The following is a 21,766-nucleotide window of genomic DNA, read 5'->3' as shown; positions in this document are numbered from 1 at the left end:
CTCCGTCCTTCTGTCACGATGGGTGCTGTAGGAAGAGACGGTAGGAGTTTGACTAGGGGTGGGTGGGGTGGGGATGTATATTTAGGCTTCAATCCCCAAGGTCTTCACGTTCGTGTACAAATCACTTCACTCCCTGGCACCTCCCTACCTTCCCCACCTGCTTACGCCCCACTTCTCGACCCGTCCCCTTCGCTCAGCTGGCTCTGAGAACCGACAACTGAAACGCGCGGAAGAATGATGATAATTGTTTTTAGAAATACTTAATTGTATTCAGTACAAGTATTTAATTGTACTTAGGAGTCCAGAGGATCAGTGTTTGTGTGTGTGTGTGTGTGTGTGTGTGTGTGTAAGCTCTATCATTTTAATGGCAGATAATGATACGTTGCCAAGTTTGATGCAACGTCTTCTGTAACACAGATTGAGTGTCCAGGAAGTTACTGGGAACAGACATTGCTGCACTCGACTCAACTGCAACAGCAAATAAAAATACATCGTAAGACAAAAAAACAGGGGTAACAGGACTTCGTGAACACCCTGTCGGTGCATATTAAAGCATGGCTCAGCTGCGGCAGAGGCTAAGTGGGTTCTGACCCCAGCCTTCACTACGACAACAACTTGCACCTATATAGCGCCCATCACGCGGGGTAGCGTCCCAGAGCACTTGCACGCGAGTTTTCCTTGACAGCCTTTTGCTTATGAAATGCACAGTCACTACACTTCATCGTAATTCAAATGAGCTGCTTTGAGATGTCTTGCCGCTCGCACAGCAGGTCAGGTCAGGTCAGGTACGAGCCAAGTTCTCATCAGCATATCCTCGGGGTTCACAGCTGTAAATCTGTTCCTCTGGGTGGAAATACACCAAGCACATTGTGGGGGGCATTGTTATTAATAATTACTAATCCTTGCATTTGATCCGTTAGCCCCTTATCACATCGTCGAGAAGGCTCAAAGCAAAGCACCTCAAATGAATTACAGTGAAGTGTAGTGACTGCGCATTGCATAAGCCAAAGGCTGTCAAAAGGAACACTGAATTGACATGTGCTTGAAGAGGCAACACCGAGTGTATTCATTTGAGAAGAAAAAAGATATTATTGCATTACTCAGATTGACAGTGAAGCACTTTGAGACGTCTTGAAGATGTGATAAGGCACATTATCAAATCCAAGCATTTTATTATTATTATTATTACATTCTTATATATTTATGTTCTTATTATATTTATATTCTTATTATATTCTTATATTATTTTTTATTGTATTATTATTTTATGATTATTAGATTTGCATTGTTTTGACATTATTGTATTCATATTGTTATTCTGTTATTCTGTTATTATAGTTGTATTATTATTATTTTATTATCATTATTATATTTATATGATAATACTGTTATTCTATTATTATAACTATATTATTATTTTATTAGTATTAAACCATTATATTCATATTATTCTATTATTATTAGTTATATTATTATTATCATATCATAATAATTATGTTATAATTATATTATAATTGTTATATTATTATAATTGTGTTATAATTATATAATTATACATAATAATTATAATATTATAATATAATTATTATATTATAATTATTACAATATATAATACTATAATATATTATAATAATAATTTTATTATAATTATTATAATATATATTATAGTATTATATATTGTAATAATTATAATATTATAATAATTATAATAAAATAATTATAATATAATTACAATATAATTATTATATTATAATTATTACAGTATATATTATAATAATTATAATATTATAATACTTATTATAATGATTTTATTATAATGATTTTATGATAATGATTTTATTATTATGTTTATTAGTGTTATTGTTATTATTATTATTGCATTTCCTTCTTGAATTCTCACAATAAGACTGAGTGACCGACTCCAACCCCCTGACCCCCTCTGACTGGTGTTATCTGCCCCACCAGCACTGACCCCCCAACCCCCCCCTCCTCGGCCATGTGTCAGTCACTCCCCCCGGAACCCGGCGGCTGGGAACAGAGATCAGGGGAACGGGCGGCGCCCGGAGCGCAGTCAGTGTGACACCGACACTCACAGGGACTGACTGACTGACTGGAGGAGAGTAAGTGAGAGGGAGTGAGGGGGAGAGGGGGAGAGGGAGTGAGAGGGGGAGAGGGAGTGAGGGGGAGAGAGGGAGTGAGGGGGAGAGGGAGTGAGAGGGGGAGAGGGAGTGAGGGAGTGAGGGGGAGAGGGGGGGGGCGAGGGAATGAGGGGGAGAGGGAGTGAGGGGGGAGGAGTGGGGGAGTGAGGGGGAGAGAGGGAGTGAGGGAGTGAGGGGGAGAGGGAGTGAGGGGGAGAGGGGGGAGGGGGGGGGGGAGGGAGGGGGAGTGAGGGGAGGAGGAGTGAGGGGGGGAGTGAGTGAGAGGGAGAGGGGGGGAGGGAGTGAGGGGAGGAGGGAGTGAGGGAGGGAGTGAGTGAGAGGGAGAGGGGGGGAGGGGGGAGGAGGGGAGAGGGAGTGAAGGGGAGAGAGGGGGGGGGGGGGGAGGGAATGAGGGGGAGAGGGAGTGAGGGGGAGAGGGAGTGGGGGAGTGAGGGGGAGAGAGGGAGTGAGGGAGTGAGGGGGAGGGGGGGGCGAGGGAATGAGGGGGAGGGAGTGAGGGGGGGAGGGAGTGAGTGAGGGGGAGAGGGAGTGAGGGAGTGAGGGGAAGAGAGGGAGTGAGGGGAGAGAGGGGGGGGGGGGGGAGGGAGGGGGGAGTGAGGGGGGAGGAGTGAGGGGGGAGGAGTGAGAGGGAGGGAGGGAGTGTGGGAGGGAGTGAGGGGAGGAGGGAGTGAGGGGGGAGTGAGTGAGAGGGAGAGGGGGAGGAGGGGAGAGGGAGAGGGGGAGAGGGGGGGGGGGGGAGGGAGTGAGGGGAGGGGGAGGGGGGGGAGGGAGTGAGGGGGGGAGGGAGTGAGGGGGGGGGAGGAGGGGAGTGAGAGGGAGAGGGGGGGAGGGGGAGGGGGGAGGGGGTGGAGGGGGGAGAGGGAGAGAGGGGGAGAGGGAGTGAGGGGGGGCAGAGAGGGAGTGAGGGAGTGTTTATCGTGGTCAGGGGTGTGTGTGTGGGGGTCTCTCTGTGCCCTCTATATGGGGAGGGTGTGGGTGTGTGTGTGTGTGGGGGGGGGGGGAATGTGAGGGGGGGGCGGGGGGGGAGGAGTGTGAGTGGGGGAGGCAGTGTGTGTGGGGTGGGGTGTGAGTAAGTGTGAGTGTGTATGTTGTGGGGAGAGTGTGTGTGGGGTGGGGGAGTGTGGGGGGGGAAGAGTGTGTGTGTACGTGGTGAGGGTGTGTGTGTGTGGGGGAGTGTGAGTGTATGTGGGGAGAGTGTGTGTGTGAGCGTAACGTCACCGGTGTTTTTTTTCCCTCCTCAGTCGCTGCTGTAATTCCTCAGGTGAGAGAAGAGAGAGAGAGAGAGAGAGGGGGAGTGTGGGCTATTGAGGAGCAGTTGTCAGGCCCTCACCCTTTTCTTCCCCCCCCTCCCTGCCACCACCCCCCCCAGACCCCGAGGCTGAGATGAGCCGTTCGGCACGCTCCGTGGCCCGGGCTCTCCAGGGATTGTTCTCCGTGTACAAACCACCCGGAGTTCACTGGAAGAGGGTCCGAGACGCGGTGGAGACAAACCTGCTGCAAGGTGGGTCTGCGCCTGTGTCCCAGTGCGAGTGACAATTAGCGACAACAAATCACGTTTATATAGTGCCTCGCTCCCTCTCTCGCCTCCTTCAAGGTCCGTCTCGAGACCCTCCTCTTTGACCGCGCCTTCGGTCACCCTCCTATCCTCAACCTCCCCGCCCTCCACCCCTCCTAGTCCCAACCTCAGCTCGGGTCCAATTCCCTGACTGTCCAACGCCTTGGGACGTCCTCCCGACGTGAAAGGCGCTGTGTAAATGTAATGTGCTGTTGTTGCTCACTTTGGAAGGACGTTCTAAGGCGCTGGGTGGGTTGGAATCAAAAGGGCTGGAGGGTAGTGAGGGTGGGTGTTTGGCTGAAAGAGGAAAGTCCTGAGACGGGCCTTGAAGGAAGCGAGGGAGGGGCTGAGATGGAGGGATTCGGGGATGGAGTTCCAGAGAGTGGAGGCAGAAAAGCTGAAGGCCCTGACCACCAATGGTGGGGTGGGCAGGGGACATGGAGCAGGCCACTGCCCTCAGAATGGAGGGAGCGGACAGGTTGATGAGGTGCTAAGAGGTCGCAGAGGTTGGGAGGAGACCAACGGGACAGGAGGAGGAGGAGGAGGGAATAGAATTCCCCAATTTTTTTTGTTTTCCAATAGAACTGAATTCCCTGAAGCAGCCGGATGCTCGACAGCTGATCCGATTCCTCCCGGTTCACGCAGACGGCGAGAGTGAGACGGAAACCAATCTGACTGTCGTGAAGCTGCCAGCGCTGGCTGATCATCCACTGGGTAAGGGGCACAGAGGCAAACTGACCACAGTGTGGAAACACTTAACACTGGATTGTGACATAACTTTGTACTGTGTTTGTGTGTGTGTGTGTGGTGGTGGGGGGGGGGGGGGGGCCGGGGTGGGAGCGTGATTATCATAATTCCTTACATTTGATTCATCCATAAAATACACAGTCAATTCACCTTACAATACGTTCCGTGAAGCGCTTTGAGATTTAAATGACATTGGTCGCAGATTTCAACCGAACTCGTGCGTTTTCAACTTCGTTTCCCCCTGTTCCTGACCTGAAGCAGGTTCTCGTGTGCTGACTTGGACAGACACACCTGTCGTGCTTTTTAATCGCAAACTCCCAGCAGCAGCTAACTGGTTAATAAAGAACACCCAGCAGTGGAAACTGATCAGTTTTGTTTCCTTTCAGTTAAAGGTCCAGAGTTTGTTCATCTGAAGGTGGGAACTGGTCACCGACTGGATGTGATGTCATCCGGAGTCTTTGGTAGGTGTAGAGATGGCTGTAAAAGCTTGGTTATTATGTGAGGTTTGTGTGTATTTAAGATCGAAGAATAATCAAGGTTCCACTGTAATTCATAGCAATCTAAGCAGAAGAATGAACTTGGGTAAGCATCCAGCAGTGATGTGGGGGTCAAGGAATGACACCTGTGCAAAATACGGAGCTTCACTTTCTACCTGACCCAGAAGTGTTTGATACTCACCAATGTATTTCTCACTAATATGTGATGATCTATAATGGGGGCAGTGTGTGTGTTTATGGGGTGTGTTATGGGGTGGGTGTGTTGTGTCATGGGGTAGGTGTGCGTGTGTGCGTTATGGGGTGGGTGTATGTGTGGGTGTAGGGGGGAATGTTTGTGCGTGTGCCTGTGTGAATCGGAACACATGCTGCGTGATTTCCTTCACTGGCTCATCAGACCTCTTGCTGTTAGCAGCTGCTCAGTCTGGTATTGATTCCAAGTGATGATTCTCTGCTGTGTTGATCTCTGCAGTGCTCGCTTTGGGTCATGGAAACAAACAGCTGCCTGATCTGTACAACTGTCACCTCACAAAGGTAAACCCGACACAACCACAATGGGCTTTGAGGCCGCACTCGTCATGGATTTTTCGTCCGTCTATTTTTACAGTGACCCAAAAGTCGTGATATCTATCCTGTTATTTAAAAAGCAAAAATATTATCATTTCTTTAAGACTTGTCAAACATTGCAATGGTGTCACGATTTTTTGGGGTCACCCTGTACATATATATAATATATGTATATATTAATGCGCTTCTATTCAAATTCTGTTCAAAAAGAGTTGTAAGGGAGTTTCTCTCTCTCAAAAAAATTGATCACTCACTTCATGGCTGCCCCATTCACCTACAAATATAGAGGCACCGCACTTCACAGTAAAATGCTTTGAGACATCTCGATGATGTAATAAGGCAAATATAAATGAAATATAAGGATTATTATTAGTAGTATGTTGTAGAAGTAGCAGTTTAGAAGTCGTTTCTAAGTGGGTACCAGTGATGACTCAGGCAGACCCAATAACACTGCCATGTTACACTTGAATGGATGTTACTTTTCTTGATTATTTGAACTTTCCAAAATAACTACTTTCTGCCGGAGGTGGACATATTAAGCACTGGGTAACTTGTCAAACGATTTCTAAATTGTCTTTACAGTTCCAGTTGCACAACTAATTATAGGAACTGCGCCTGTCTTGTACTGCCACACAAGTCTGCACTTAATTTATAGTTCAACATTCCTCCCACATCTAGATCCTTATTTCATACATTGTAGTCACTTGGAATGACTACATCTATGATACTGCCTGTCCAATCTAGTTTTTTTAATGATGATTTATTATAGATTACCATTCTATCTTTAGGTACTTGTGAATCCCAGATTATAATATTAATAATCCTTGCATTTGATATAGTGCCTTATCACGTCTTCGAGGCGTCTCAAAGCCTCACAGAATATAAAGTGAACTGACTGTATATTTTGTGGACGACAGCCAATTGCGCACAGCAGCGTCCCATGAACAGATGTGGATTGAGAATCCAAATTACTATCGTCTATTTATTTATTATTGTAATGTTATTGCCGGTGTGGGGTTAGCAGGTCACTTTTGCTGGTTGACAAAATCTTATTAAGAGTTGGTCTTTATGTCAATATCGAAGTGTTTACAGATTGTCCAGTGGATATATTTAACTACAATGTGAAATATTCTGAGTGAATTGTTCTCAACATAAGAATAACTGCGTCACGGGAAAGTATCTCTGCAACAATTATGTTGATTCAGGTACTCCAACGGTACCAGGGCGGGACATGACAATTATTATTATTACAGAAGTGCAGTGGTATGCTGTAGCGATTCACCATTTGATTAAGAATAATCTGGGCTGTTTTCCTCTCTTCTGGCTCTCAGGACTACACTGTCAAAGGATTCTTCGGTAAAGCAACCGACGACTTTTCTGACATGGGCAGATTGGTTGAGAAAACCACTTATGGTGAGGAACGGAGCCACTGGTTACATCGCGGGCCAATCTCGGGGAGTGAGAACGTCAATGGAAAATCAGTCAGTGCCGCACTCTTCTGGGTTGGGGTGGCTCTGAATCGATTCCTAGGCGGGACTCAAGCTGCCACCCCAGTTCAGCTCAATCACAAGAAGAACATTACATTTGTAAAGTGCCGGAAGGACGTCCCAAGGCGCCGGACGGTCAGGGATTTGGACCCGAACAGAGGGTTGGGATCAGGGAGGGTGGAGGTTAGGGGAAGGAGGGTCTTGAGATGTGCTTTGAAGGAGGCAAGGGAGAGAGCAAGACGAAGGGACTGTGGGATGGAGTTCCAAAGGATGGCTTAACTGGTAATTGTGGTCAATACAGGCTCCAGCGCTAACTCCTGAGGAACCCCACTCGTCCCCCTCACCCCCCTGTGGATTTGATTGATAGCCAAACAGGATAGCAATGTATAGTGTCAATCTCTCTTTATTCAGACCGTGCATCTTGTTGCAGATCACATCACCCGGGACAAGTTGGAACGCATCGTTGCGGTGATACAAGGCAGCCATCAGAAAGCTCTGCTCACGTATGTACAGTACTTGAAATGGTTAACCTGCCGTTGGCCTCGTGTCCAGCAACAGGTTAAAATCTCGCTGGTCTCAGGATTCGAAATACAATACTTCATAACCAGGTAGAAAGTCACTGATTTTAAATGATGGCCGCCTGGGTATTGTATTGTATGTTACAGTCGTCACTGGGTGCATGATGTGATGTAGGCAACATTGCATATCATTGTACTCTTAGTAATAATGCTTGCATTTGATACGTCAGGAGGACGTCTCAAAGCGCTTCACAAGATTTACTGTAAAGGGCCGTGGACTTATTTTGTAGGCCAAAAAAAAAATCTGCACAGCAAAGTCCCACAAACAGCCGTGAAGCGAATGACCAGTCTTATTTGGGGGATTGTTGGCCAGGACACTGGGAAAGAGAAACTATGCATCTCTTTTCGAATAGCCACGTGGCTTCTTTAATGTGAAATCCAAAGTACAGAACCTCCAAACAATGCGCTGCACTCGAGTGTCAAAAGATCGGATATATTTAATTCACCAGCTGCTAGTGATAGCCTGGCCATGTTGCCCCACATGTGGCTCTGTTCCCGAAACCGTCTCCCAGGCTCCCGATTGATACTCCCCGCTGAGCGCTGCTCTGTTGACTGCTGCATCTTCAGTCTCATTTTGATGCAGTGATTACAGTAATTACACAGTGATTACAGGGCACTCGCTCGTTCTTTTCTGCCTCCCAACAGCACAAAACCGACAGCTCGTTTTTTCTGGTTTGGAGGACTGATCGGAATTAACAGCGAGAAGTAAAAGAGGGAAGAAATTATAATAATCCTTGCATTTGATATAGCGCCTTATCATGTCTCAAGACGCTGCACAGAATATACTGTAAAGACTGTATATTTTATAGACGAAAATTTAAGGTACAAGGGAAGGAATACAGGACAACACTGAAAAGGGTTCACATTTGCAATGGATGAGCAGAAGGGAATAAAAACTGTGAAAGGGTATTTATTTATTTATTTATTAGCCGGAGAGGTTCTGGAGGGCTGAGAATGTCTCACATGCCAGACAATGGCACTCATCATTATCCGACTGACAACACTGCCTGTTGCCTGCTGTGTTCATTTGCCTTATTTCCCAAGACGAGCAGCTGATGAGGAAGCTACTGATGAATCTCATTGACTTCAAACGATTTGTGTTAATTTTGTTTCGCCTACAAACTATACAGTTAATCCACTTTACAGTTTACTGGGTGCAGCGCTTTGAGACGTCTCGAAGACGTGATCAGGTGCTATATCAAACGCGAGGATTATTTTAATTATTATTATTAAGCAACGAAACTACTCTTTACCAAGTGAGAGATTTCTTTTAAAATTTAAATTAATATTTTACTCTGAGAATTTGTGTTGCTGCTAGTTAAGTGATAAAACCCAATGCTTTGTGTGGATCAGGAGCTAATTTGTGGGGTAGGAAGAGGTTCAATGGGCCAGATTGGAATTGATTCAGTGAGAAAGCCTGGCTCAGTTGGCAGCACTCTCGCCTCTGGAATAAGAAGGTTGTAGGTTCAAGCCTTTAAACGTCAGGACTTTGTACTGACAGTCCAGGCTGACACTCCAGTGTAGTGCTGAGGGGAGCACTGAATTTGTCAGTGTTGCTGTCTACTGGATGAGACACTAAACTGAGGTCCTGTCTGTGCCTGTTCAATTAAATATCGAATGGCACTCTTCAATCGAGATGGCAGTTTCTCCTGGTGTCCTGGCCAACAATCCCCCAGTTTACTTAAAAAAAAACTATTGTTACAATATGCAGTGGGAGGATGTGGGCATTTAAGCTGGGGGTTTGTTACCCAGTTGCTGGTCTCACTGCATGCAGATGTTGTATGTTCTAAATTATAAATGTGGTAAATCTGTTTTTCCAAAGATATTCTGGCATTGATTTCAAGACACAAGAGGCGTACGAGCTTGCATCCAGAGGGCTGTTGCGTCCCATGCAGAATTCTCCTCCGATCATCACCGGCCTCCGATGTGTACACTTCTCCCCACCGAACTTTACACTGGGTATGTACGGCTATTTGTTTCTCAGTGTATCTAATAATAATAATAATCCCTGCATTTGACATAGCGCCTTATCACGTCGTTGAGACGTCTCACAGTGCTTCACAGAACATACTATAAAGTGGATCGACTGTATTTTGTGGGGCCGAACACATCAGCCAATTGCAGACAGGTGCGTCCCACAAACAGTCGTGGATCGATTTAAGAAATTATGCGCGAGAGTAGACTTTGATAATCCCAGAGCAATTAAAGAGCGCAGAGATGTTTTGTATATAACGTGTGCCTTCAAACAGTTGGCAATCAAACCAAAACCACAGTTCCACCTGCTTTTTTGGGGGATCAGATGGATGACTGGATAACAAATGTGAATTTTATTGGTTTCTATAACAATGTGAATTTTACGTTTGAGAAACATTTCTTGCCTGTAGACTCCAGGTTGGGTGTTAGCTCCCGGCTTTACCCACAAAATATAGTCACTACATTTTACAGTATATTATGTGAAGCACTTAGAGACGTTTTATAGACAAATATATCAAATGCAAGTATTATTATTATTAGTCCAGGTTAGTGGCAAAATATCTAGTGTTTTCACCCAATTGTTTGGTGTGTGTTTTTTTTCTTGAAACGCACAGAAATCCAGTGTTTGCACGAAACCCAAAAATACCTTCGAAGGATCGTGCATGAAATCGGCCTGGAGCTGAAGTCCACGGCCGTGTGCACTCACGTACGACGGACTCGAGATGGGTTTTTCACACTGCAGGACTCCCTGATCAGAACCCGCTGGGACCTGCAGAGTGTGCAGGATGCCCTGCGAGGACGCGGGTCCAAGGGCAAAGCCACGTTGCTGGAAAGCGGTCTGGAACCCCCAGCTGGAGAGACGGACAGATTACAGGCGAGGGGGCAGCGCACAACTACCGGGACCCTCAGAACAGCACAGACTGGAACTCGCTGAGACACCGCTGCCTGTTAAAAAAATGTGATATGTGAGCTTTCCGTGCAAACGAACCTGCGTTCCAGGACTGACACGAGTCAAACCAGCTCTCCTGTAACAACTGCAATAGGTTCAGCTCTGCAAACTGATGACTTGAGCAACAATAATTCTTTATTCCGATATTAATTTACACGTTTGCGAGCTCCAGCTCAAAAGGTTATGCCCGCGAGAGAGAGAGAGCAGCACATTGTCTTTGATGCCTGTCGTTTATGAATTAATTCACTGAGGTTACCTTAATGGGTTCCTGTATCGGAGGATGGCTTTGCCTCTCCTCACTCCTGCAGCTCAATCTCCGGAGGCAGCAGAATGCCGATCTCCTCCCTCAGCGATTCCAGACTCTGTTCCCACCTTCTCTCGTAGTAAAAGTTCATCATAAACTGGGCGTTGCTCCCGCTTCGCACCGCCCATGGGATCAGGTCCGTTATTGAAACCTGCAGGTTCCTGGGGCAGACAAGAAACCAAAACAGCCTTAACAGAAATCGGTAGCCTGTGACTGGGCCTGCGGGCTTGACTGCTACCAGCGAGTGTAAAAAATCATGCTGAGTTATTTTTGTTGAGATAAGAAAGTATTTAAAAGGCTCGACGAGCAGCTCATTGCTTGTGGTGATCCCCGGCCACAGGTTCTGTTTCTCTAAATAAAACTAGTTTCCCTCCTCGTGATGTCTCATCACTATCATTGTCCCTTGAGATCTCCTGAATTCATGTACTGTACCTCATTACCTTCCTCTTCAACCGTGCCTACATCCACCCACCCCTCTCTCTTTGGCTCATTGTCAAACTCCAGCATTGTTAAGTGCTCCGAGACACAACCACACGTGTGAAGGGTGCTGTGTAAATAATGCAAGGTGTTCTTGTTATAGATAGTACATCAGCTACTGAGCTTTCCCTTGCCTGAAACTGCGTCACCACTTCACGAAATTACCTGCGTTCAGCCTGGGGGTGGAATTGAGGCAAGTGGCCTCGGCACCTTTTCTTTGCTACAGAGCAGTGATGGGGGAAGAGAGCAATCGAACCTGGTTTCTGACTCCTGTTTGCTACCCACTGACATCTGCTGGGAAACGTACGCACCGACACCTCTTGAGAAGAGGTTAGGCCCAACTCTGATTTTTACCTCTCGTCACACTTGCATAGGCTGCTCGTCGTGAGTTCACACACAGTGAGGAGCGTTGTGTTTGGGATGTCTGCACGGGCACCATATGCCGCATAGCTAGAGGAGGGGAAGGTAAACCGAATCCGGGGACACAAAAAAATTTAACTCGCCACCATTTCTGATGCTGGAGAAGCTTGTCGGATTAACGGCTGAATTTCTGTATCTGTTTGAGAATGTTATTGTTCTTGCTCAGTTTGTTGCTGAACTCAAGACGGGGCAAATTTGACCCCAGGGACGCACAAAACCTCACGTGGGGACAGTCCCAAGTAATGAGGGACTTCTGGTCATCTATTCTTTAAGAAAGGCAGTGAGGGCAGCACATTGAGAGGAGAGAGAGAGAAACACTGTCTCTTACCTGGCAGATAGTCGGAGTGGCCCAAAGGCAGCTCCAAGAATACACATGGGCATGCCAGTCTGCACGGCCTCAAACCACTTCACAACCACCTCACCTGTTTCACACACGCACAAAAACAATAGGAGTGGACTTTTTAAAAATGCTACTTACTTAAATTCAGAACATAGAGCAAGCAGCAAGGGTCAGAGCAAAGAGAGAATCTTCACAAAACTGCTGTATCAATGTACAACGTTATATATGCTTATATTTGGACAAGCTATGTGGGTCTGGGTTAGGGTGAAGGGCACAGGGTTCTGCTGCGTCACTGCAGGCACAAGTGAGTTCGGGCTGATTTAGTTGGGAGTTTAACGAGACTTGTTCGGGATACAACAGTCCAGGGGAGTGGGGGGAAAAAGCCCAAACAAGTCTCGGGATCACTCAATCGCAAGAAGTCAAAGCAGCAGACAAGAGAATCTAAACGTGGAGCAGCTCTTAACACTGGAGAACGAACGGAAAGCACAAGTGCTTCCCATCAGCAGCAGGTAACTGCTTACATTGCTATAAAAAAAAGGTGCTTAATGAAGGTTTACCTACTTACCCATCATGTTAGTGGGCATAGCCAATAAAGTGTGCATGAGGTCGTGTACCTCCCGGTATCGTTGCATCACGTACGCGAGTTCTTCATCATCCACGAACTTCACCGGCATCCGTGTGTCAGGGCTGACTCTCTGTGAAACGGAACGGGATTGATCTGTGTGTGAGCTTCCTGTCAGCCACGCACTATCTGCCAGCGACACTGGGGACAAGGAAGGGACTTCTGCCATTTTAATATAATAATCCTTGCATTTGATACAGCGCCTTATCGCATCTTCTAGGCGTCTGAAAGCGCTTCACAGAAAATGCTGTAAAGTGGATTGATTGCATGGTTTGTGGGTGAAGCAGGGCAGCCACTTGCACACGGCAGTGTCCCACAAACAGTCGTGGATTGAGTGACCAAATTATATATTACATATTGTTTTGATTCCCTCCCAAAACAGGGAACCCTGCACACGGCTCCTCGCATTTGATTTTGCACCCGTAATGTCGAAACGTCTCCCAATCAGTAATTACTGTTAGGTGTAGTGACTGTGCACTTGTAGCTGAATGCACCAGTCACTTTGCAAACATCTGGGCTACCCACGACAAGAAATGACCTGGCTTTCTGGTAATTTCTCATTTTGGACCCAGTTGTAACCACATTCGCTGTAAAATGACAAAACTCACATTGACATCAAGGAAGCGGATGTATTCTCGACCGAACGTGCCTTCTGGTAAATCTCTCAGATGGTTCATGTCCAAGGTGGACATCCGGATTCGAGGCCGTTCTCTAAAAAGGGCAGAACACACGGTTACAGCATTCAGAAGCCAGGGTAGAAAAAAAACTTCCCCAGGTGAGATCACTGTTGTTTGACCCCAGCGCGGCAATTTATCTCAGTTGGTCGCACTCTCATCTCTGCTCCTCAATCGAATGCCTTTTGGAAATCTAAATACACTGATTCCCCCCTTATCTAATCTACTTGATATGTCCTCAAAAAAATCTAAAAGGTTTGTTAAGCGTGAATTCCCTTTTGTAAAGGGAACCACGTTACGGTAAATTCTCTGAAGCGCTTTTGAGAACGTCTCAAACGACATCTAAAGGCAACATCAGATACAAGGATTATTATTATTAGCCCATTGAAGTGGACATTAAAGATCCCATTCAAAAGGAGAGGAGAGTTTCTTTTCTCCCAGCGTCCTGGCCCAACAATCCTCCCAATTCATGGCATGCATTCTCACTGGAAAACGGGCTGTTTGCAAACAAATACAGTCACTACACTCAACAACAGTACCTGTGGAATTTAGTCGAGACATACTGACGTTTGTCAAATGGAAAGATCATTATTTTTCCTTAAGCCGTGGATAGATTCCTATAGTGTGAGCAAAAAATCATACCACTTACTCCAGGACCTGGTTTCCCTCAGGGTCGTTTCTCATCCTGTCCCTCATGGATCGGATTGCTAACTCGCCTGTGGTTTCACCCAGAACAGCTACCATGTCTGGAACCGAAACCCAAACAAAATAAATTACAATACAATACAAAATGACATTTGTTTAGCACCTTTCATGTCAGGAGGAAGTCCCAAGGTGCTGGACAGTCAGGGATTTGAACCTGAGCGGGTGTGTGTGTGTGTGTGTGGGGGGGGTGCGAATGGGGGAGAGTGGGGGGGCAGGGGAAGGGTAGGGGAAGGAGAGCGGTCGAAGGCGCGGTTGAAGAGGAGGGTCTTGGAAAGTGCCTTGGAGGAGGCAAGGGAGGGAGCGAGGTGAAGGGAATGTAGGATGGAATTCCAAAGGGTGGGACAATTAGGCACAAATCTAAAACCGCAGCAGGTCCACTGGGTACCAGGGAATAGATGATTCGGTGTCTGTCTTGACCCCTGTCCCCGAGCAGCGCCCCACAAACAGTCGGGGTTTGAGTGACCCAATTATTATTTGAAGGCATTATTGATCCCGCTCAGAAAGCCACAGGTCAATCGTCCAATAACTGGGTCTCCCACTTACTACGTAGGTAAACAGAGGCACGTGTGCGTGGAGTAAGGAAACTTGCCTAAGGTTTTGCCCCGCCCGGGAATCGAACCCGGGTAAACCCTACCGCGCTGAAGAAACCACGAGCAACGAGTCACACCAGAAGGTTCGGTGGGTGGGAGGAGCGTTGAAAAACAGCCGCACTTGCCGTGTCGGTAAGGGTTGGAGATAGCCATGATGGAAGAACCGGCCGCCAGCAGCATTTTCTGCACGAAGTTGGTGGGGATGTGCGAAGGGTACAGACCGTAATGGCCGTCTGCGTCCAAGCCCTCGGCCCCCGCCGCCTGATCAGTGTGCAGCCGCGAGAGACCGCTACCTGTCACAGACAATCTCCGGTGAACACAGGGAGCCACCGCGCGCAAACGCCTTCGTAATAATACTAATAATAATAATAATAATCAGACGGAAAAGTGGATCGTTGGTTTGCACTCGTCAAATGAAAAGATTTATCGTTGTCGTCGTCATAACGTCACAAGAGCAAATCACAGTTGTTTTAAGAAAGGTAAATGATTGAAAATTAAATTAAATTTGTATTAGTGTTTTTTTTGGTTGAGGGTAAGACAGACGCAGATACGGATACGCAGAACACAGACAGGGAGACGGACACAGTGAGGCACAGACAGGGACGCACACAGACACAGACAGGGAGACGGACACAGTGAGGCACAGACAGGGACGCACACAGACACATACAGGGAGACGGACACAGTGAGGCACAGACAGGGACGCACACAGACACAGACAGGGAGACGGACACAGTGAGGCACAGACAGGGACGCACACAGACACAGACAGGGAGACGGACACAGTGAGGCACAGACAGGGACGCACACAGACACAGACCGGGAGACGGACACAGTGAGGCAGAGGCCGTGACACACAGACGGGGAGACAGACACAGACACAGACAGGGAGACGGACACAGAGAGGCACAGACAGGGACGCACACAGACACAGACAAGGAAACGGACACAGACAGGGAGACGGACACAGAAAGGCACAGACAGGGAGACACAGACAGGGAGACACAGACACAGACAGGGAGACACAGACACAGACAGGGAGACACAGACAGGGAGACACAGACACTGGCAGGGACGCACAACAACAACAACTCGCGTTTATACAGCGCCCTTCAGGTGGGACCGCGTCTCAGAGCACTTAAACAGACACAAAGAGACTCAGACAGAGACCCACAGACAGTCAGAGAGAGAGAGAGAGGGTCAGGGATACAAAGAAAGGAAGACACACGGGGACAGACACACACACACACACAGGGACACAGAGGGACAGACACACACAGGGACACACACACACACAGGGACACAGACACACACACACACGGACACACACACACAGGGACACAGACACACACACACACGGACACACACACACAGGGACACACACACACACACACAAGGACACACACACACAGACACACACACAGGGACACACACAGAGACACAGAGGGACACACACACACACACAGGGACACAGACACACACACAGAGGGACACAGACACACACACACAGGGACACACACACAGAGGGACACGGACGGGCCCCGGGCCCCGGGGCTGGTAGTTTGGCGCGGCGGCTGCCCCGGGGCCCGGCGCGGGGGCACTTTGCTGACCTTCTCCCGCTGAGGGGCGCGGGTGGAGGCGGCTCCGGGGGCCGCTGCTGCCTGTGGTCGGGATCCGCGCCGCCCTGAGCCCGAGCCCGAGCCCCGGGGCCCGCACCGCCCGCACCGCCCGGGCCGAGCCCCGCCACCAGCCGCTCGCCATCACCGTCTGCCCCACAGGCCCCGCACCCCCACAGGCCCCCACAGGCCCCGAACAGCCCCACACCCCGAACACCCCCACAGGCCCCACACCCCCAAATACCCCCACAGGCCCCACACCCCCAACACCCCCACAGGCCCCACACCCCCCACAGGCCCCACACCCCCACAGGCCCCGCACCCCCAAATACCCCCACAGGCCCCGCGCCCCCAAATACCCCCACAGGCCCCACACCCCAAATACCCCACAGGCCCCACCCCCAAATACCCCCACAGCCCCACACCCCCAAAATACCCCCACAGGCCCACACCCCGAACACCCCCACAGGCCCCGCGCCCCAAATACCCCCACATAATGCCCCTAAAATAATACCCCCCCAACTTCCCCTAAATAATACCCCAAGTAATAGCCCCAAATCCCTCCAAATAATATCCCAAATAATACCCCGAATAATAGCCCCAAATCCCTCCAAATAATACCCCAAATAATAGCCCCAAATCCCTCCAAATAATACCCCAAATAATAGCCCCAAATCCCTCCAAATAATACCCTAAATAATAGCCCTAAATCCCTCCAAATAATACCCCAAATCCCTCCAAATAATACCCCTGCACCCCCAAAATATTCCCCAAATCATTATCATTAATAATAATCCTTGCATTTGACACAGCACCTTACCACATCGTTGAGACGTCTCAAAGCGCTTCGGGGGATACCCCGTCGAGTGAATTAATTGACTGCGTATTTTGCAGGCGAAAACCATAATACCCGCCTCACCCCAAAATAACACTCACATTCACCCCCCCCCCAAAAAAAAATACCCCCCCTTACTCTAAATATCTCCTTCGCCCCCAAAATACCCACTTCACCCCCAAATTCTGGTGTAATTAAACAAAAATGTGGCCACTCAACCCATGGCTGATTGTGGGATGGGAAGCTGCTGCGCGCAATTAGCTGCTGTGTTTTCGCCCCCAAAGTGCACGGTCAATTCACTTCACCGTGTGAAGTGAATCCAGAAGCGGCCGGGAACACATCAGCAGGTCAGGCAGCATCTATGGAGAGAGGACGTGAGTGAGTCAGCGTCTCAGGTCCATGACCTTGCGTCAGTACGAAGGTCATCGACCCGAAACGTGCATTGTATCAGGCATTGATCGTTAAAGGTACTGATCGGTTAGTTGTTGGAGAATGTAGATTATAAACAATTAATGAAAGAAAGCTCCACTGTATACAGACCATGCCATCTTCAGGCTGTTACACGAGGCTCTCATCACAGGGTGGTGGTGTGGAGCATGTATTTTACTGTACTATATTCGTGTCGTTAGAGCTGTGTTTAACACTATTATCTTGTTTATTTTGCAGGTACTTCGGATCCGATTCAGAGAGACAAATTGCATTAATCAAAGGTCCTAATGATCCAGTTGTATGTGTACGGCTACAAAATAGTCACTACATTTTACAGTGCATCCTGTGAAGCGCTTTGAATCATCTTGACGTGAAAGGTGCTAGTATTCAAATGCAACGATTATTAATTAACTACATAAGTGTTCCCAGCAGCAGAAACGCCACTCCTATAGAAGAGAATATCCATGGAAATAAAGCCCACAGTGTGAGCTATATTTTAGGGCGATGGAGCGATTTTAAACACACTCTCAACTTTAGGAAGGTTGTTTTGGTGGGAACTAGGTTGGACCAGATTGACAGAATAAATAATAATCCTTGCATTTAATATAGCACCTTATCACCTCCAAAAGTCTCGGAAAGTGCTTCACAGGGAATTGCTGTTAAGCACACTGACTTGGATGTGTAGGCAAACCTGGCAGTCAATTTACACACAGTGAAACTCCTGCAAACAGCCATGAATAAGTGAAAGGTCGATTTTATCTGGTGCTGTTGGTTAGAACACCGGGAGGAACGCACTTTGCTTTTCCAATAGCACCATGGGATCTTCAGCATGGAAGCGGAGCAGCAGTCTGAGCTGTGAGCTCAAAGTCCTGGTGTGAAGCTGTGCCTCAGCAGCAACGGAAGGTATGATTTGGTGATTGCCTGTCCCCCATATGTTGGTGACCACCCACTGGTTTGGGCTCACAAGCTTTTGATCTAGAGGCAAAGAGGATACTCGGAAAATCTTTATACTGCTGCGAATATGAAGTAGCTCTAAAGCACCGGTGAGGAAGTACAGCAGAGAAAAGAGCATCAATGCAAAACAAACGAGAGAGATAACCCAATGCAGGATGTAAGGACACAGAGCTTTATTCAAATAGGAGTATGAATTAAAAATCCTGTATAAAAATAGGATTAAAATATGAAAAGGCTTCTATAATTGCACTGTGTTAATGCATTCATCTAATGACATGTTATGAATCGTTCTTCAGAATCTTTGTTAAAAGAAATCTCCTCCCGACATGAAAGGTGCGATATAAATGACGGGAGAATTTAGCATGAAAGCTGCGGTTCTTAAACGGTCTGAGTGACTTAACGTTTAGGGGGTTCATCTTAATTTATAGTATATTATGCAAAACCCTTTTGAGATGTCAAGAGGATGTGATGAGGCACTATATCAAATGCAAGGATTATTATTATTATTATTATTAAGGAAAGTCTGGATACAGAAGGAAGCCGGTGAAAAGGCTGCCAATGGAAATGCCGTCTTGCTCGGTGTTGACTTGTAGCCAGACCGTATCCCCAATCCTCAGGTGCAAAATGGTACCACTGGAGGTTATGGCTGTGTCAGAATTGTTGAGCTTTTGTGAGGTTCTTAACACTGTCCGGCTGTTGTGATACAGGTGTGCCACGACGCCCCTGCCATTCAGTTGGAGCTGGTATGCGAAGTGGTACACGCCGGGGATACGACACACAAATATCCCCGTGTGAGGATTGTAGTGGTCCTGCTCGTTGTAAATTAAGTTGGAAAACCTGATGGGTTTGTTTAAAGGAGGCGTGCCTTTGAAGTTCACTCGGACGGTGAAAGCAGAACGCAACTGCGGCGGGCAGGTGCACCCCGGACCGGCTTCTCCTTTTGCCCCCGGAGGTCCCATCATGCCCACACTCCCGGCTTCGCCCCTCGCACCTTTATGTGGAGAGGAAAGAGAGATTGCAGCTGAGCTCGGAAGTAAAGACGACGACGACAATTTGCGTTTATATCGCGCCCTTCACCCGGAGTACCCTTCATCTCGGAGCGCTTGTCGTTGAGCAATCCCGCGATTAAGAGAACCACCCAAAATCTGACAGACTTGTAGAACAGGCTGAGTGGGCTGAATGGCCACTTCCGATCGGTGCCGGTTTTCCAATGGATTTGGGAAAGGCAAAAAAAACCCAACCAGGATCCCTAGTCCTGACTGCTATCTAGTGGCCGTCCGGTGGAGGTACAACGTGTGGATATTGAACGAGGATAGTATTGTGGCTCAGATTGGGTGCCCCCCACAGGCAATCAATCCGTTATCTCGCCCGAGGGGTGGCACCTCTGACGACGCAGCACTGGGCCGATTGGCCCCTTTCTGCGCTGTAATACTCTTATGATTCCCCAGGCTGGACCGAGAGCTGAAAACCCCGACAGTGAAACTCTGTTCGTAAGACCCTGCGCGCAATAAACCTTTCGTGGCATTTTGTCCCTTCCAAGCGCGGAAAAGCAATCCCCCGAATGAAATTTACTCACTCCACGGCTGTTTGTTTGCTGTGCGCAAACCGGCTGACGCATTTCCTCACGAAGTACAGCGAACCCTTTAACAGTATATCCTGCGAAGCGCTTTTAAGACTTCTCGACGACGTGAAATGCGATTAATCAAACGCAAGGATTGTTATTATTCATTATTATCATCTGCGGTGTAACTGGAAGAAAAAGAAATTTTATATCCTCACCTTTCGGACCTTGTTCTCCATCTTTTCCAACAATTCCATCACGTCCATCCCTGCCCGGGATCCCATTGTAACCTGGGCTTCCAGGCATGCCCAGCGCATCAAAGCCCCCTTTACAGTCTGCCGTTTCTGCTTCACCCCGAGTAAACACCAGCAACAGAGGCAGAAGGCACAAGGTACCCATGTTCAGAAGAGTGCCCTTCAAGCTGGAAGAATACGAGGATATTCTTAAAATACTTGTATCGCCAAAGCTTTCACAGTGCGACTGATGTTTCAACGAGTCTCTCTGACGAATCACTGCTAGTTGTGTATGTCGGGGCTTTTTTAAGCTTTTAACTGCTTCAACAGTCAAAGCTATTTCTCACCCTACTGTCCAGTCTTTGGCATTCAGCTGCTGAACCAATCGAGGAATCCGAAAGTTTGGCTTCGGCCACTTGTCTGATTGAAAAGCAACTCTCGTCTCACGATTGGAAGCCAGATATAAATGCCTGAAGTGATGGTTCCCAATGAACAGTGCACACTGGCCAGGTTTCAAGTATTCAGATATAGTCAGGCGGATTTACACTGGCAGACATTCAGCTGAGCAGCGGATGGATTAATCCTATTTATACGACTGAAAAATGGGGCAAGTTTGATATCAAACAATAACTTCACATCAAATTATATTATTTAAATTGATATAAATATTGCAACTTTGAAGTCCCAGTGTTCCTAACCTTACCACTGACACTGTAATGTCAACCCAATTCAGGCTCTGTTCAATAATAAAATAATCCATGTAATCACACCTTTCACATCAAGGGAAAATGTTCAAGTGCTGTACAAAATTTAATAATATAGCAGTGATTATTTTGTATCCCAACATGTCTTTTGTGGTCCTCTAAAGACCTGAACTTTTTTTTCCACCAATAGTGGGCGTGTATTTATAAGTAAACATGTCTGTCAGCCAAATTTGCAGTGATGGTGTCTCACAAACAGCCACAAAGTGAGTGACCAACTTTATTTGTGTGGTCGTTGGTGTAAATAATGATTAGTAATGGTTGATTATGTTATCTATAATCGTGAATATAAGCGTTGAGTCATACGATTATGGGTAATGTATTCGCTGTTATTTAATAAGGAAAATGGGCAATTGAATGACCTATGAAACCCCTGAAGTCAGCAGTAAATTGAACCTAGCGGTCAGCAGGCTGGTACAAACTGGCTTAGAGCTATCAAAGAAGTTGGACGAAGTTACATTTTCCAGAACAAAGAAACATGTCAGAAAAAAGTTTCAAGGCTAGGACAGGGAGACTGGGACGAGGAGATTAGGAGTCAGGAGAAGAGTCACGAGGGGGAAAAGGAATGCGTGGGAACCCATCACTGAGGGGTACCGATGCAATGAACAGTATGTGCAGAATAAGATGAGTAGATCTGAAGAAGGTAACGGTCCAAAGGTGATGTGACTGTAAGAGTCAGTACTTTTAGAAACTGAGTGAAGCAGATCGAGAAGAGAACAGGGGAGGAGCTCTGTG

At 47.4% G+C, this 21,766-nt stretch overlaps 3 protein-coding genes across 4 annotated transcripts; 1 reads left to right on the top strand and 2 right to left on the bottom strand.

Moving 5' to 3' along the window:
- The first annotated feature begins 2,074 nt into the window (after window positions 1-2,074).
- On the top strand, window positions 2,075-10,549 carry trub2 (TruB pseudouridine (psi) synthase family member 2). 2 transcript variants are annotated; one of them, XM_042337630.1, is made up of 9 exons: window positions 2,075-2,120; window positions 3,401-3,660; window positions 4,297-4,428; window positions 4,848-4,922; window positions 5,428-5,489; window positions 6,854-6,935; window positions 7,440-7,512; window positions 9,410-9,546; window positions 10,176-10,549. In XM_042337630.1, the coding sequence occupies exons 2-9, from the start codon at window positions 3,543-3,545 to the stop codon at window positions 10,493-10,495; spliced, it is 999 nt and encodes a 332-aa protein (XP_042193564.1). In that variant the 5' UTR covers window positions 2,075-2,120; window positions 3,401-3,542; the 3' UTR covers window positions 10,496-10,549. The 2 variants fall into 2 exon arrangements, with proteins under 2 accessions (XP_042193564.1, XP_042193565.1); XM_042337631.1 differs by having other exon boundaries at window positions 2,101-2,120; window positions 3,529-3,660.
- A 74-nt stretch (window positions 10,550-10,623) lies between these two features.
- Window positions 10,624-16,403, bottom strand: coq4 (coenzyme Q4 homolog (S. cerevisiae)). The gene is made up of 7 exons (XM_042337401.1): window positions 16,253-16,403; window positions 14,768-14,935; window positions 13,997-14,093; window positions 13,282-13,384; window positions 12,617-12,746; window positions 12,040-12,133; window positions 10,624-10,975 (listed from the first exon to the last, which is right to left on the bottom strand). The coding sequence occupies exons 1-7, from the start codon at window positions 16,401-16,403 to the stop codon at window positions 10,807-10,809; spliced, it is 912 nt and encodes a 303-aa protein (XP_042193335.1). The 3' UTR covers window positions 10,624-10,806.
- A 2,544-nt stretch (window positions 16,404-18,947) lies between these two features.
- Window positions 18,948-20,992, bottom strand: LOC103183017 (adiponectin-like). Its single transcript, XM_007900233.2, has 2 exons — window positions 20,256-20,992; window positions 18,948-19,467 (listed from the first exon to the last, which is right to left on the bottom strand). Exons 1-2 carry the CDS (start codon window positions 20,434-20,436, stop codon window positions 18,989-18,991), a joined length of 660 nt encoding a protein of 219 aa, XP_007898424.2. The 5' UTR covers window positions 20,437-20,992; the 3' UTR covers window positions 18,948-18,988.
- Between the last annotated feature and the right edge of the window lie 774 nt (window positions 20,993-21,766).

This window comes from Callorhinchus milii, unplaced genomic scaffold (assembly GCF_018977255.1).
Source record: "Callorhinchus milii isolate IMCB2004 unplaced genomic scaffold, IMCB_Cmil_1.0 Scaffold8, whole genome shotgun sequence".
Taxonomy (NCBI): domain Eukaryota; kingdom Metazoa; phylum Chordata; class Chondrichthyes; order Chimaeriformes; family Callorhinchidae; genus Callorhinchus; species Callorhinchus milii.
The sequence above is the reverse complement of the archived record's forward strand: the minus strand, read 5'-3'. Positions and strand labels throughout refer to the sequence as shown.

Excerpts from the sequence above, each read along its gene's own strand:
- trub2 (XM_042337630.1), top strand. The coding sequence starts at position 3,543 with ATGAGCCGTTCGGCACGCTCCGTGGCCCGGGCTCTCCAGGGATTGTTC. Across the intron at positions 5,490-6,853 it reads ACAACTGTCACCTCACAAAG|GACTACACTGTCAAAGGATT; the intron begins GTAAACCCGACA and ends TCTGGCTCTCAG. Across the intron at positions 6,936-7,439 it reads GGTTGAGAAAACCACTTATG|ATCACATCACCCGGGACAAG; the intron begins GTGAGGAACGGA and ends ATCTTGTTGCAG.
- coq4 (XM_042337401.1), bottom strand. The coding sequence starts at position 16,403 with ATGGCGAGCGGCTGGTGGCGGGGCTCGGCCCGGGCGGTGCGGGCGGTG. Across the intron at positions 14,094-14,767 it reads CTCCAACCCTTACCGACACG|ACATGGTAGCTGTTCTGGGT; the intron begins GCAAGTGCGGCT and ends TTTCGGTTCCAG. Across the intron at positions 13,385-13,996 it reads GAGGGAAACCAGGTCCTGGA|AGAACGGCCTCGAATCCGGA; the intron begins GTAAGTGGTATG and ends TGCCCTTTTTAG.
- LOC103183017 (XM_007900233.2), bottom strand. The coding sequence starts at position 20,436 with ATGGGTACCTTGTGCCTTCTGCCTCTGTTGCTGGTGTTTACTCGGGGT. Across the intron at positions 19,468-20,255 it reads TGGAGAACAAGGTCCGAAAG|GTGCGAGGGGCGAAGCCGGG; the intron begins GTGAGGATATAA and ends CTCCACATAAAG.